Source organism: Symphalangus syndactylus, chromosome 15 (assembly GCF_028878055.3).
Source record: "Symphalangus syndactylus isolate Jambi chromosome 15, NHGRI_mSymSyn1-v2.1_pri, whole genome shotgun sequence".
In the NCBI taxonomy this organism is placed as follows: domain Eukaryota; kingdom Metazoa; phylum Chordata; class Mammalia; order Primates; family Hylobatidae; genus Symphalangus; species Symphalangus syndactylus.
Window position 1 is genome coordinate 88650579 of NC_072437.2, and position 15931 is coordinate 88666509.

Below are 15931 nucleotides of genomic sequence, written 5' to 3' on the forward strand. Positions count from 1 at the left end.
GTGGCTTTTATCCAAAACACAGGCAATAACAAATGCTGGCGAGGATGTGCAGAAAAGGGAACACTCACACACTGTTGGTGAGAATGTAAATTAGTACAACCACTATGGAGAACAGCTTGGAGGTTCCTCAAAAAAGCTATAAATAAAGCTGCCATATGATCCAGCAATCTCACTGCTGAGTATAGACCCAAAAGAAAGGAAATCAATATATCAAAGAGATATCTGCACTCCCATATTTATAGCAACACAATTCACAATAGCCAGGATTTGGAAGCAACCAAAGTGTCCATAGACAGATGAATAGATAAAGAAAATGTGGTACATGCACACAATGGAGCATTATTCAACCATAAACAAGAATGAGATCCTGTCATTTGCAACAACATGGATGGAACCAGAGGTCATTATGTTAAGTGAAATAAGCCAGACACAGAAAGACAAACTTTGCATGTTCTCACTTATTTGTGGAAGCTAAAAATTAAAATCATTGAACTCATGGAGACAGAGAGTAGAAGGATGGCTACCAGAGGCTGTGAAGAGTAGTGGTGGAGGTGGCGGGGAGTGGTGATGGTTAATGGGTACAAAAAAAATGGTTGGAAAGAATGAATAAAACCTAATATTTGACAGCACAACAGCATCACTATAGTCAATAATGATTTTATTGTACATTTAAAAACAACTGAAAGAGGATGATTGGATTGTTTGTAGCACAAAGGATAAATGCTTGAGGTGATAGATACTCCATTTACCTTGATGTGATTATTACACATTGCATGCCTGTATCAAAATACCCCCTAAATATATACACCTATGTATCCACGAAAATTAAAAATTTAAAAATAAATAAATAAAAAGCAATCTGTGACCACCAATTATTCAGCTATTTCACTTCATCACCTCCTGTATTCTCTAAAATATCTGCGCTATAGCCAGAAGCTTCCATTTAACAACATGCTCTGGTATTCAGGAGTATTCCTCCCTCAGGTTTTAGCCGATGTTTAGCCTATACCTGAAATGCCCTCTCAACCAACTCTTCCATGACAGTTCAAGTTCCATTCATCCTATGGGGCTCTTTATAAATGCCTTCTCATTCATGATGTGTCCAGCCCATACTGATTGTCCTTACCTTTTCTTGCTTTCACAACTCTGCTACCAATTGTTGTGTTATGGTTTTTTTTTTAATATTTCATGTGTGGATCTTTTCAAATTTGATTGTAAGCTGTTAAAGAATAAGCAATGATGTTTTTCTTTCTTACATGCATTCTACAGAGCATCTTGCACATATGGAAGTTGAAAGCTCCTCTACAAGCTTACTGATTGATGGATAGAAATAACTAGAGTACAAGTGAAGCGGTGCCCTCTTTGCCTTCCTCCCCTCTCCAGGGCCTTCACTGCCACTATCCTGTTAGAGTACCATTAGCTTCTAATGTTAGAACAGGCTCTTGATGGCTGGGGACCAAGTTTTGTTTGTTTTTGTTCTCTTCCACTGCATTCTTTCTGCCTTGCTGTAGATTCTGAGTAGATCAGTTAAGATCTTCATGCCTACAGAAATGGCAGACAGAATCTCAAATTTAAAAGGACAGCTAGGATGTTGATAATCTCTTCTGGTTCCAAGTAGGGTAGATCCTAAGCTGTTTCAGCAAAGTTCTTGTTCTCAAAATCCCCAGGCAGTCTTAGGTGTCTTGCAGAGATATGAAGTTATTTCTAATATCTAATCTAAATCTGTCTGCCACTCAAGTCTCTTCCCTTTATCACAATCCTAAGTGAAAACAGGAACTAGGGCTTTCTTTGCTGAAAACCGTGTCCACACCATATAGCTGTTTTTAAAAAGATGTATTCCCAGCTTATCTTCTTTACAAGTTAAGGACATGGTGTTGTGTTTTATATCTGGTCTCTGTTTGAAAATAAATGGCCATCTACAGCACTGGCTATAAGGAAGTAAGCTCTTCTTCAAACATACAGAAAGTAGAGACAAATTTTGTCACATTTGCTTTAAATATTTTGTTTTAAAATTTGAAATATTATAGATATAGGTGAATGATGCCTTTGCCTGTTTTCCCTTCCAAAGAGTGATGACTATTCAGGGACATATTTTTTCCTGGCAAGTTTAAAAATAATATATATGTATATTCACAGAAATATATATAATGAACATATCTCGTATACACATATATATCATATACATGTTTATGTCATGGGCTATCTACATAAATTCCATATACAATATGCACCATTTTTAAGTGTTCATATTCTTTATGTAAATCATACCACAGTGTATGTATCACTCTGGAACTTTCTTATACTTAAGACTTAGTATGTTCTTAAGATTTCTCTAATGGATCTACAGTAATGTGTTACTTAACAACAGGGACACATTCTGAGAAATGCATCATTAGGTGATTTTACCATTGTGTGATTACCACAGAGTGTACTTACACAAACCCAAATAGTGTAGCCTACTACATACCTAGGCTGTATGGTGTAGCCTATTGCTCCTAGGCTACAAACCTGTACAGCATGTTACTATACTGAATACTGTAGGCAATTGAAACACAATGGTCTTTGTGTATCTAAACATATCAAACATAGAAAAGGTACAGTAAAAATACAATATTATATTCTTCAGGACTGCTGTCATATATGCAGTTTGTTGTTGATGAAATGTCATTACGCAGTACATGACTGTATTATAAAACTTGAACCCATCCTATGATAAATCTAAGAACTTTCTGCAGCAGAAAAAAATATTTAAAACCAGAATCTAGTTGAAAATGAATTTTGAGTTTTGAAAGGGCAATTTAACAGTTTGGAAAACTACCAATGCTTATACACTCATAAAATCGTGCTGCTTTCAAACATTTTAAGAAACTCTCAAAATATTTTGGGACACAGTTGTAAAGTTTTCCCTGTTTTCTAAAAATAAATATATCTAAAGATTGGTCTGGAGATAATGAACAAAAATCTATTAGTAAATTTACTAATTAGGGTCATGTCTATGTGTTTATGGAAACTTAAACATTTGTTTATTTGAAGTAAAATCTCTTTAGCCAACTACCATAATTATTGGCTGCCTGTCAGAAATGATGTACCCAAATTTCACATGTTTTACATTTCCTCATGGTAACCCAGCCCACACAATATTTTTATACAATGACAGCTGTCAGGAAAGCAGAATATCTTATATATACATTGTATTTTGATTAATGAGCTAATGATGGTTCTCTGTTTAAAGTAATTAGCCCCCAATGTGGTTTTTAGCCAAAGTGTGCTCAGAGTTGACAATGATGTGATTATGTTACCCAGTTAGGGTATAGCCAAAATGATCACATTGCCTACAGCAATGCTTTTTGAAGTGCCATTACTAGGTTATAAAATCAATTTAATAGATTTTATTAGGGTTGAATAAAGAAAAGAAACCTAATAGCTTAGAATAGTACCAAAGATATTAGCAAACAATGAGTACAACATGTATAGGTTTATGAAACCTTTGTTTTAATAATGTGTGTATCTTTTGTGTGACTGCAAAGTCATCCTATAAAATGTATTGCTGACTGTGGATTACAGTAAAAACATTTTGAGAAACGCTAGGCTTCTTTCAGGTTTTCATTGCAACTGAAGTTGTTCTAGCTTTGGCCCTTGGCTGCGTAATGATTTAAGTTGTTCTCTTATACACACTTATGCTTTCTTGCCACCCCTTGGCCAGCCCTTTGGTGGAGCCCATTTCATCCCTGCCAATGGCATGTGAGGTCCTCACTTCTCCAGCTTTACCTCTTACTACCCTTTGCCTCTTATTCAGTCCACAGCCTCCTTTGCTGTCCTTGAACGTGCCATGCAGGCTGCAGCTGCAGTGCCTTTCCACTGCTGTTCCCTCTCCCTGGAACACTCTTCGCTCCGGTATTCACACGCCTAACTCCTTTTCTTCCTTCAAGTCTTTGCTCAAATGTTAGCTCCTTTATGAAGCCCACCATGACCATGTTATTTAAAATAGCGATCCTCCTCTTTTTTCTCACAGACCTCCTTTTTCTGCTGTATTTCTTTCCTCCACAGCACCAGCCACCTTCTATCACACTGTAGAATGTATTTATTATGTGTATTGTTTGTCTGTCTCCGTCTACTAGATATAAACTCCAGGAGGGTAGGTATTTTAATATGTCTTATTTATGGATGTAATTCAAGCAACTAGAACAGTGTCTGGCACAAAGTAGGTATCAATAAATATTGATGAGCTAATTCAGATTGGTCCAGATCATGAGAGAGAAAAAGAGAGTGGCCAAGCATCAAATACAAATTTACAGGAGATTCTAGTGCATTCTTAAGTTACGTCCTGTCTTTTATGAGAAACTTCTAACTCTCCTTTGAAGTAGCTATTCTTTTTACATTTTCTCCTTATAGGGCCCATTCCCATCTGGCTCTACAAGATATTAGAGCAACAGCTCTACTAACTTCTAGGAATTCATCCAGAAGAGTGTATTGAAAGTCAAAAAAAAAAAGGAGTCTCTGTTTACAATTTATAGTCTTAATATAACTAATTTAGGCAAAATCATCAAAACATGTGCTTCTGCTGAACTTATTTATCCAACATGGAAAATGAAATACTAAAAAAAGGTCAGAAAATAAATCTTGGGGATAGTTGGTTTACAACATAAAACTAAGGAAGAAAAAGTAACAGGATCAGTGCAATGGGCCCAGTTACCCCGCCCCTACTGGAGTTACCACATTTAGTGAATAAACTAAACTGTGGAGTTGGCTCTGCTGCTGAGGCAGGAGTGTTATGTACTTGGGCCATCTCATTTATTTCCCACCTGAAAATTTCTGACATAGCCAGAAAGACAGGCTGCTACTTGCACCTAATGAAGTCAACAATACCTTTGTGTACTGACTCCAATAATGATAGCTTGATCTGGACATTGTTATATGAAGCATATGTAAAGTAGCTTCTGTTTCTCCCAAGAGTTAGATTATTATTAAATAAATCATTTCTGGAAAAAATGGTAGAAAGTCACTTCTGAGTTGTACATAAACTAAACTGTGGAGTTGGCTCTGCTGCTGAGGCAGGAGTGTTATGTACTTGAGCCATCTCATTTATTTCCCACCTGAAAATTTCTGACATAGCCAGAAAGACAGGCTGCTACTTGCACCTAATGAAGTCAACAATACCTTTGTGTACTGACTCCAAAAATGATAGCTTGATCTGGACATTGTTATATGAAGCATATGTAAAGTAGCTTCTGTTTCTCCCAAGAGTTAGATTATTATTAAATAAATCATTTCTGGAAAAAATGGTAGAAAGTCACTTCTGAGTTGTACATGGTTACCACAGGAATGTCATTTGGATGTTTGCTCATGGAAGACACATCTGATGTTAGAAATAAGAAACAGAGGCAACTTCAAATACATTGACATCATAAAATAGCAAACAAACAAACAAAAAATGCATGAAAGCTCAGCAAGGGATGTCTAAAGATTTGGCCACTCCTTTTAATCATTGTCCTAACCTCTGTTATTTATTTAAAATACTGTTCAGATTACATAAAAAACAAAAAAAGTATTTTTTTCTTCTATCCCCAAATTTATACCTTCTTTGTCCCAATCTATACTTATGGTCTGAGCAATGTGAACATCAATTCAGCTATAAAGCTCCTTTTAACTCAGTGTTTAACTTTGAAACCAGAAATGTTGCACCATAGCTTGTTCATACTTCTTAATTTTTTAAATCTTAATCCACATTTTAAGTAGATAGCAATGTGTCTGGAGAGTGCCCATCCACAAGAAGGTGACAAAGAGTCTATTTCATTATAGGCTTGCCACTTTTTTGTCAATTTAGTCACAATTTAATCAATTACTGCCATTGCTATGGAAATTACTACAGAATGAATATTGTAGTCTTTAAGTACAGAGCAATCCTTTTACATTTTAACTCAATATTAAATCCTTTTTAGATCTCTGGTTTCTTCCCAAATCCAGAACAAAGGATGCTTGCTTTGTTACAGTCTTCACCTCTAGTATAATCTTAATAAGAAATACAAAAGACTCATTTACTCTGCCTAAAGGTTTTGATAAAGGTATTTTTTAGAATGTGCTGCATGTTTATGCTAAAAATAGAGAAATTATAAGCACTTTTAAAGGATAATCTGTTTATTAATTGAATTACATTATCAAAGAATTAGAGATATTTAGTGAACAAATGAAGAAGACTAAGTTTTCAGAAATGTTGCTTTTGCATGATCAATATAATTGCAAAAGTCAACATGAAATTGACATTATTCTGTAGAAGTTACAACACTTTCTCTTTAAATACTCAGTCAATATTACCTATTTTTGCTCTTAAGCAAAACATTGGGTGAAATGCTCACATTACCAGAAAAATTTGTTAATCTTTGGCAAGCAACAAACCATATTTAGTACTTGCATTTCCTGTTTTACAGATGTTTTGTTAGAATGAATTAATAAAATATCTTATTACTATTTGAAGAGTATTTTATAGTGAGAAAGCAGCAGATATGAACAGCTTTGATTTTAGTAATGTGTCTCCTTAAGCCTCTTAATCGTAGAGACTGTTGGTAAAAGTAATTAAGATTTACCAAAAGAGAATCAGTATATCATTGTTTAGGCACCTAAGAGGAAGAACAGGGTAAAATGAAACCAGAAATTAATAGTATTTCCACCATCAAATTAAAAATACTAAAAATTTTAGAAAATATATCACAGTTGAAATGATTCAAGTGCAACTATGGTTAGACTTTAGTAACCACCCTTTTATTCTTATTATTCTTTTTACCTGTGATCATATTTTCTATAAAAGTTTATATCCTGCTTCAAAAAACAATTTTTTTTAATTTTGGTTTCTCCATTTATTATCATGTTAAAAAATGCATAGCTGGAAAAAAATCTCAAACACACTGCATTGTAGAAAATATTAATAGCATATGTAAAAGCAAATTAGGTGATAATAACTAGGACGTCAAGTTATTAAAATTATATGAATTGTGTGATGGTTGCTAGGGTGCCAGGCAGCAAAATGTGTAATTATCTGATTATCTGATTTATTTAATTCTGGTAGTCTATCTCTACAGATACTTCAGCCAGAAAAGTATACTTTGGAGCTTGAATTGCCTGAATTTCTAGCTACCTTGATTTTATATAAATATATTTACAACTTATAACTATATACACACACAAACACATATGGAAATGTGTAAACATAGCATCAATACTCTTCAGCCAAGGAAGCCAGGAAGTCACCTGTAGTTGAACAAGTTTGGTTCATTACTGTTGCAGCAAGGAAGAATACACATCACAGAAATCATGGGTGTTTCAGTAAGAGGGTGTTAGAAAGGACCTTATGGGATTTGGGCTTTGATTGAGTGATTTGAGGCAGAGTCTAAGGCAGCAGGGATTCTCTCCAGATTGGATGCTGTTAGAAAGTGGAGCAATTCTGTAATGGGAGATCTCACTTACTCTTATAGGAAGAGGAAACTATAGTGAGAATAAAGTTATCATTGGTAAAGAAGTAGCACTCATTTTGACCAAGAGATAGGATGTTTGGTACTTCATGGGTGGCACAGTGACTTGCTTTTGCCTGTGCTTAGACAAAGTTATGAATGGTCTTATTTAATCATGGTCTCAAAGTAGCCTGGTCAGAGGCTGGTTTTCTGTGAGATGGTTCATGTCTAATGGGAGAATCACAGGGTTTGCCTGTGAGAGCCAGGCCAGCTTCTAGGTGTCAGGGGCTGCCCTTTTTCCTTCCTCAATAGCTTCAGTCATCCTTATCCTATGATTGACAGATCTCACAAGTTTATGTGTGCCTTTTTGTCACACTGCCAAGTACAGTTCAATTTTAGGTTGGGTTGGTTATGAGAGAACAGAAAGGGAATATTCTTCCCAGAAAGAATGATTCAGTGCTACTCATACTCACTGGTCCCTTTTCTACATAGTTGATGCTCTTGAGAGCAGACTCTTCTCCCAATCTGATGCTTGAGGACTATGGTGCTCTCTCTATTGTCACTCGATGAGCATTTGATGGCAGGAAAATTTGGTAGAAGAGAACAACCTTTTCTCCTGAGAAAAATGAGGATAAACATGGATTTTAATTTTAATTTTGTTTCGAAAGAAGCAATCTTATAGATTTTTAATACTATAGAGGAGAAAATATTCTTCCACTACCTCTAATACAATGTCTCTCTGCTCTAATTACCACTAAGCATCGCTAAAGGTTATTTGGCCCTGAATTCTTCTCCCGTGCCCCACCCAGTTTTTTTTCTTTTTACTAAAAAACAAACATGTATTGTTTCCAACATTTAGAAGAGTCTCAAATTTCCTACTCAGAGGTGTTAAAGTTGCTGCTCCCTTCTTATTTGAAGAACCACCTGCTTGTCTCGTTAGTGTAACTAGTACAGACCAGTACTGCAAGTAATTCACAGACTATTTTATGATATACTGGATGTAACCAATTTGTTTTGATTTATAAAATTGGGAATACCACAAGCCATGACTGCCTAGCTATCCGCATAAATATTTACTCAAAAAATATTTGCTGAGCACATGCTATGTTTCCATATTATTTTGTCCCAGGCATGGGGACACCAGGGAGGGAAGGAAGGTGAAGAGCCCAATCTCTGGAGTCCTAAGGCCTGGGTTGGAATTCCTGCTCAGCCACTTGCTAGTCATGTCATCATAGGCAGGTACTTGATCTCTCTCGACTCTACATTCTTCCTTTGTAAAATGTGGGTGACCCAATAATACTTAACCTTAATGCTGTTGGAAGGCTGAAAGAGGTCATTCGAGATAACTGCTCAGTGCAGTGCTCAGCATAGTTAGTACTCAGTGAAGCCATTGTTATTTTTTGACAATATAGTGGTGAATTACTAGATGCTATTCTTCCTTCAAGGAACTGACTGGTTCCTCTCACTGGTGAAATTGGAGGCATCTCACTTATTCTTGGGAAGGGTATTAGGAGGCAGGAAGAGAGGGCACTTAGTGAGACCTGATGGATGAATGAGAGGGGTCCTGGCTGTGGTAAGGGTAAGGGAGAAGGGAAGGAATGAGGCTTGTGGAGAACAGGATGGTCTCAGCATTGGGGACACAACACCAAGTGCTAGATGTGACAGAGAAGAGAACCACAGGCAGTTCCTTGTGGCCACACTGTGGACTGAGTGGAGAGTGACATAGGTGGTGGGAACTGTAGCTGGGGAGTCCAGCCACGACCAGATCTCGAGGGCCATGTGTTCAAAGCTTAGCACCTTAGACTTTACCTTGAAGACAACAGGGATCTGGAGTCAGCCTATCAGTAATGGTACCCTTTTCAAAAAGGTACTTACCTAATTTTTTTTAATGATAAAGGAAATTATTTACAGAAAGGGCAGAGTTCATTGTTTTCTCATTCACAGAGTATAGCGACCATTACCCGTATGAGCCTGGGCCTCTCATTTAATTTCTCCTGCTCCTCATTCCTTACCCATTGCTTTCTCCCATTCCTCTCCTTATTAAAGAAACCCATTTTTTGTTTGTTTTTTATTATTTTATTTAAGTCCCAAGGTACATGTGCAGGATGTGCAGGTTTGTTACATAGGTAAATGTGTGCCATGGCGGTTTGCTTCACCTATCACCCAATCACCTAAGCATTAAATTCAGCATGCATTAGCTCTTTTCTCTAATGACCTCCTCCCCCACCACCCTCCCCTTACAGGCCCCAGTGTGTGTTGTTCCCCTCCCTGTGTCCATGTGTTCTCATTGTTCAGCTCCCACTTATAAGTGACAACATGCGGTGTTTGGTTTTCTGTGTCTGCATTCATTTGCTGAGGATAATGGCTTACAGCGTCATACATGTCTCTGCAAAGGACATGATCTCATTCCTTTTTATGGCTGCATGGTATTCCGTGGTGTATATGTACATTTTCTTTATCCAGTCTATCATTGATGGGCATTTGGGTTGATTCCATGTCTTTGCTATTGTGAATAGTGCTGCAATGAACATACACATGCACATATCTTTATAATAAAATGATTTATATTCCTTTAGGTATATACCTAGTAATGGGATCGCTGGGTCAAATGGTATTTCCAGCTCTAAATCTTTGAGGAATCACCACACTGTCTTCCACAATGGTTGAATTAATTTACATTCCCACCAACAGTGTAAAAGAGTTCCTATTTCTCCCCAGCCTTGCCAGTATCTGTTGTTTCCTTTCTTTTCTTTTTTTTTTTTTTGAGGCGGAGTTTTGCTCTTGTTGCCCAGGCTGGAGTGCAATGGTGCAATCTCAGCTCACGGCAACCTCCGCCTCCCAGGTTCAAGCAATTCTCCTGCGTCAGCCTCCCGAGTAGTTGGGATTACAGGCATGCACCACCACGCCTGGCTAATTTTTTTTGTATCTTTAGAAGAGACGGGGTTTCTCCATGTTGGTCAGGCTGGTCTCGAACTCCTGAGCTCGGGTGATCCGCCCACCTCGGCCTCCCAAAGTGCTGGGATTACAGGCGTGAGCCACTGTGCCTGGCGTCATCTGTTATTTCTTGACTTTTTAATAACCACCATTTTGACTGCCATGAGATGGTACATCATTGTGGTTTTGATTTGCATTTTTCTAATGATCAGTGATGTTGAACTTTTTTTCATATGTTTGTTGGCCACATGTATGTAAAGACATCCATTTCTTTATCTGCTTGACATGGCCTTAAATACACATGTATCCTTGTAAAATACATCGTGTTGTTCTTTGTGCCTTTTAAATTTACCTACATGGTATTCTGCGAAAAATAATTTCCTGCGTCTAAATTTTTTTCTTTAGATACAAAGCATCTCTTTGCATATGTACATCAATCACTGTGTCGAAATGCTGTATACATAGCCCATATACAATACACATTGTAGCATTATTTATAATAACAGTTTGAAATAACCTAAATACTGCACACTAGGGAATGGATAACTAACCCCGGTACACCAGCAATGTTAAACATCATGCCTCCATTAACAATGATAGCTCTCGATATGAAGGGGCACATGCTTATGACAATGTTAAGTGAGAAAAGCAGACAAAATAGTCTAAATTGTGACAACAACCACAAAAATATACATTAATACAGCCAAGGGCTGGAAAGGATCAGAGAAAAATGAAACAGGTATGTCTGAGCAAGGGAATCATGGGTAACATTTCTCATGTACAGCAGCTCCCCCTATTTGAAGTTTCGCTTTACAAGGTGTCAGTTACCCCCAGTAGACCTTGGTCCAAAAATATTACACGGAAAATCCCAGAAACAATTCGTAAGTTTTAAATTGTGCAGTGTTCTGAGTGGTGTGAAGAAATCTTGCACCATCCAGCTTCATCCTGCAAAGGACCTAAATTCTCCCTTGGTCCAGCGGATCCACACTGCAGAAGGTCCCCTCCTTATGAGTCACTTAGTAGCTGCAAGAGTAGTGATGCTAGCACACTGTGAGAATTGTTCTATTTTATTATTATTGTTGTTAATCTCCTACTGGGCCTAATTTACAAATTAAACTTTATCACAGATATACATGCAAAGGAAAAAACAGTATATATAGCGTTTGGTACTATCTGTGGTTTTAGGCCTTCATTGGGGGTTTTGGATCCCATCCTACGGAAATAATGGGTGCTTCTGTAGCTGTTAGTAAGACGATGGTGTGCCTGGGGATTTGCGCTATACACCACAGCATCTTCCACAGTCGTTTTGGGGGAGAAGGAAGATCAGAGCAGTACCAATCTGCTGCTCCTTGCCCCAAAACTGCCAAGGGGCGCCTTTCCTCAGCCAGAAAGGCCTCTTCTCCACCAGCTGTGTCCTGCAATCAACTGCAGCTGTATTTGTCTCACCCCATGGGAAACAGGTTTTAAGTTAAAAACCTTTTCAGAGGGCCGAGATAAATTTAGTGCTGCTAAATTTACCTATCTTCAAGATTAAACCTGAAAAGCAAAGTGCATGAGTTATGTATATTATTCTTTCAATTGTGCAAAAATAAGACATTAACTTGTTTTTTGCAAGGAAAAATTCTGCAAGAATAGAGAAGAAATGTTAACAGTTACCCCTGGGATCTGGGATAAAAGAGAGACATCATGCTTTTCTTTTAAAAAAAAAATTAGGTTTTTGTGGATTTTTTTTTTTTTTTTTTTTTGACAGAGTCTAGCTCTGTAGCCCAGGCCAGAGTGCAGTGGTGGGATCTCGGTTCACTGCAACCTCCATCTCCTGGGTTCAAGTGATTCTTGTGCCTCGGCCTCCGTAGTAGGTGGGATTACAGATGTGCACCACCACACCCAGCTAATTTTTGTATTTTCAGTAGAGACGGAGTTTCACCTTGTTGGTCAGGCTGGTCTCCAGCTCCTGACCTCAGGCGATCCGCCCCCCTCGGCCTCCCAAAGTGCTGGGATTACAGGCCTGAGCCACTGCGCCTGGCCCATGCTTTTCTCTAAAGTATGAAAGGAATATGTACTTTCTTCTTAAAAACCATGTACCAAACAGCACTTTTCAATTAAAATGTTATTTTTAAAAGTTTAAATCCCCAAATTTCATGGCTCTTTTTAAACATCACTTTTTAAATAAATGTCTAAATTTTTAACTCATTACAGCTTTCTCCAAAACAACAAATTCATATTCTGAGCCAAAAACTGTGCACCTCTTTTAGTGATGAGGACGGAGTCCAAATTGAGGACATCCCTTATAACTCACAATGCACACATATTCTCACATCAGTAGCAACATAGAATGCAACTGATGACCAATATATATTCACAAAGAATTGAGGACCATGGCTAAGAGTTGCATTCGGATTCCGATGTGACTGCTATAGTCCTTAACACCGACAAGCTCCAGGTGAGTCCCTCGGCCCCGGGGGTGTGGCGGGCGTCACCCGTTGTCCGGGCCCACACCCCGCAGACCCAGTCCTAGCTCGCTAGCTAGACCACGAAGGGCCGCTGGGTGCAGCGACAGAGCGCGGGGCCCCGGCGACCCCGCCCCGCGCCGCGTCACTCGGCGCCCTGCGGCGCGCTGTAAGCACCTACCACAAGCGGAGCTGCGAGGGAGAGGCCGCGGCCCCTTCCCGTTGCCTGCGGCCACGCGCCGGCATTCAGAGCCCCTCGCCTGGCGCTAAATTTAAAAACGTAACACGAGCAGCAGGCTGGTCTCGGAAACGAAACGAAACTCTGCCCCCAGTGCTCCTCCCGGGCGCTGCCGGTCCCTCAGCGCGCCGCGCCACCCGGAACAGACCCTTCTCCCGCCATTTTCGGCGGGGCTGGGAGACTGAGGCCCGCGGCGCTGGGCCTGCGGCGCCCCGGAAGAGGCGGGCGGCATGGCCACCGGCGTGGACTGCGGGGACGGGGTTGGCGCCCGGCAGCACGTGTTCCTGGTTCCAGGTAAACACGCGCGCCCGGGCGGCGGGGCGGCCCAAAAACTGGCGGAGCGGCCCGCGACCCCGGGCGCGCCGCCCCCGACCCTGGTGGCTCCCACTACCCGGCCTGGCGCGGGATGGGATTCTCTCTGGGACAGCTGGCCCCGCATCTTGGTCACACGTCATAGCAAGCCGCGGTTTTCAAACCCGGAAGCGCCGAAAAGGACCGAGCGTGTTTCCCGGGCCCTGATCCCTGGTGGCTTGGGTGGGCGGGTGGAACAGACTCAGCCTGAGGGGAGCCACGCGGGTTCGGGGTCACCGGTGCGCTGTGGGCCCCGGAGGTTTCTGCCCTTGGTGTCTCCCACCTGGCAGCTGGCCCTGCTTCTGTGATCCTGCTGGGTTGGAACCAGGGATCCAGTAGGCTCGAAGCGGCCTTAGACGGTGCGCGGTTTTAACAAGAACGCAAAGGGACAGGCCTGCGGTGGCGAGGCAGGAGGGAAGCGGGATGGGAGTCGCGGTTAGGCCAATGGTGGTTCAAAGCGATTCAGCAGGATAGTGACCACAGGAGTGCTGGAGCCGGGCCTTTCAGCCCCCGTGTGGATGATGATCGGCCATCCAGGACATGCGAGGGCTTGGGAAAATGGACAGCCAGTGCCACACAAGGAAGGACCGATTAAATGACACAGTTAAAGGAATTTGGCCTAGGGAGTGCAAGCCAGAAAGTTTTGGTCTTTTTATATATGTATAACATTGGAAAAAAGGAACATCTCCGTGTATTAAATTTTGAGTTTAGCTCAGCAAATGCAGAGTGTTTGTTGCTGTAAATATACTCTGATAACAATATTCTTTCCCAGGAATTTAGAGTTTTATGATGGTTATTGAAAATGTTTACATGACAGGCTGTCAATAATATTTTTTGCCTCTAAAAAATAACATACATAAAATGTACGAATTTTAAGTATGCAATTCACTGAACTTTTCATACGTATACACCACCCTAGAAACCATCCCTCAGTTCGAGATGTAGACTGTTTCCAATAACGCCTCATGCCTGTTCCTAGATAGCCTCAGGAACCTCTGTGCTGACCTCTGTCACCAGAGATTAGTTTTGCCTGTTTGGTTAAGAGTGTACCCCTTTGTGTCTGGCTTCTTTCACTCTGAAAGATTCATCCATGGTTTGTGAAATTCATTCATGTTGTAGCAGTTGTTTGGTTGGTTGGTTAGTTTTTTCATTGCTGCTTCTGTTTAATTGTATGAGTATCCATACTATTTATCTCCTGTACTGTGGATGGACATTTGGGTTGTTTCCAGTTGCAACTATTACAAGTTACACTTCTCAGAGCATTCCTTTAGGCGGCTTTTGATAGACATGGGCACTCATATCTCTAGGGTGTATACCCTGGAGTGGAATGGCTGGTTCTAGTACTTGTGTGTAGAGCTGTAGTTGACAATGTTAAATGGTTTTCCAAAGTGGTTATACTGATTTATATTCCCACAAGCAGTGTATGAGAGTTCCCATTGCTGCACATCCTCAGTAAAAACGTTTGGGTGGTAAAACAGCTAATGCAAAATTCAGGGTTTTGACAGAATCTCGCAAAGGGCTACCCATATACATGCTTTTCATTAGAAAAATCATCCTTTCTTCTCACTTCGTCACATCAAGACAATTAGATTTTCAGGGTAGGAACTCTAATCATTCTTTCAGAATCAAGTGCATTATTGTTATTTCAGATATACACAATAGCTGATGATAATTTGAGCTTCTTATTTTGTTGTTCTGTTTAATCAGTATTGACATCGTCATTTTAAAAGTGTGTTTGTGTCCTTGTATTAAACACAAAACCCTCAAAAGAATTAAATATTGATTGTATCCCTGAAAATTGTAGGTTTTAATATATCTACTGCTGGGTTGTGAGAAGAGTTTCTGTTCAGAGCTGAGATCTACTGTGACCTTTTAAGGCATTCGGGGAGGCTGAGCAGCTGTTGGAACTGCTAGAAAGAGCTGTGTGGTCAGGCGGGCAGGAACTCTTTAACAGTTAAAAACTTGAGCTACCAGCTCCTGCAATTCTTCCTTCTGGCCTTTACTGCCACCTGCAGGCTCTGAGGGTACAACAAGGTTTGATAGCGACTGCAGTGCAACAGTAGTTCTCAAACTTGAGGGCATCATTTACCTGGGGAGTTGGGCCTCAGCCCCAGAGGTTCTGGTTCAGTAGGTCCTGGGCTGGGGCCAGAGAATGTGCATTGGTAACAAGTTCCCAAGAGATGCTGATGCTGCTGCTCCGGAAACCTCTGCCCCCACCCCAGGAACCACCGCAGTAAAGACTTTGGGAACTAGATTGGGATATAGGAATGACAAGCCTCATGTTTGGCCCTCTTTGTGGTGGGCCAGAATTTATATGGTCAAGGAAGTGCATGTAAGTGCAGAGTGTGAGGCTCGTCTTCCCAGATGTAGTTGTCGTCTTTTCCAGAAGATGAGAAATCAGCCTGCTTAGTTACACATTCGGGAGTTGGAAACGATACGCCCTCGGCTGAGGGAGCACCATACTCCAGTAAAGCTGGGCTCTTAATAAAGAAAACAAACATTATTAAACATTTTTCAAA

General features: G+C 40.3%; 1 protein-coding gene and 1 long non-coding RNA gene across 4 annotated transcripts in view; one reads left to right on the forward strand and one right to left on the reverse strand.

Moving 5' to 3' along the window:
• The window catches only part of LOC134732662 (uncharacterized), a 27780-nt gene extending 14664 nt beyond the window's left edge, over positions 1–13116 (reverse strand). The window contains exons 1-2 of the long non-coding RNA XR_010116059.1: positions 13005–13116; positions 7916–8058 (exon numbers count right to left, since the gene is read on the reverse strand). This is a non-coding gene — a long non-coding RNA (uncharacterized lncRNA). The remainder of the gene's footprint in view (positions 1–7915; positions 8059–13004) is intronic.
• The window catches only part of RNASEH2B (ribonuclease H2 subunit B), a 60774-nt gene continuing 56969 nt past the window's right edge, over positions 12127–15931 (forward strand). For all 3 annotated transcript variants that reach the window (XM_063619201.1, XM_055244130.2, XM_063619200.1), the window contains exon 1: positions 12127–13355. In XM_063619201.1, coding sequence (XP_063475271.1) covers positions 13292–13355 — 64 coding nt within the window. In that variant the 5' untranslated portion in view covers positions 12127–13291. The remainder of the gene's footprint in view (positions 13356–15931) is intronic.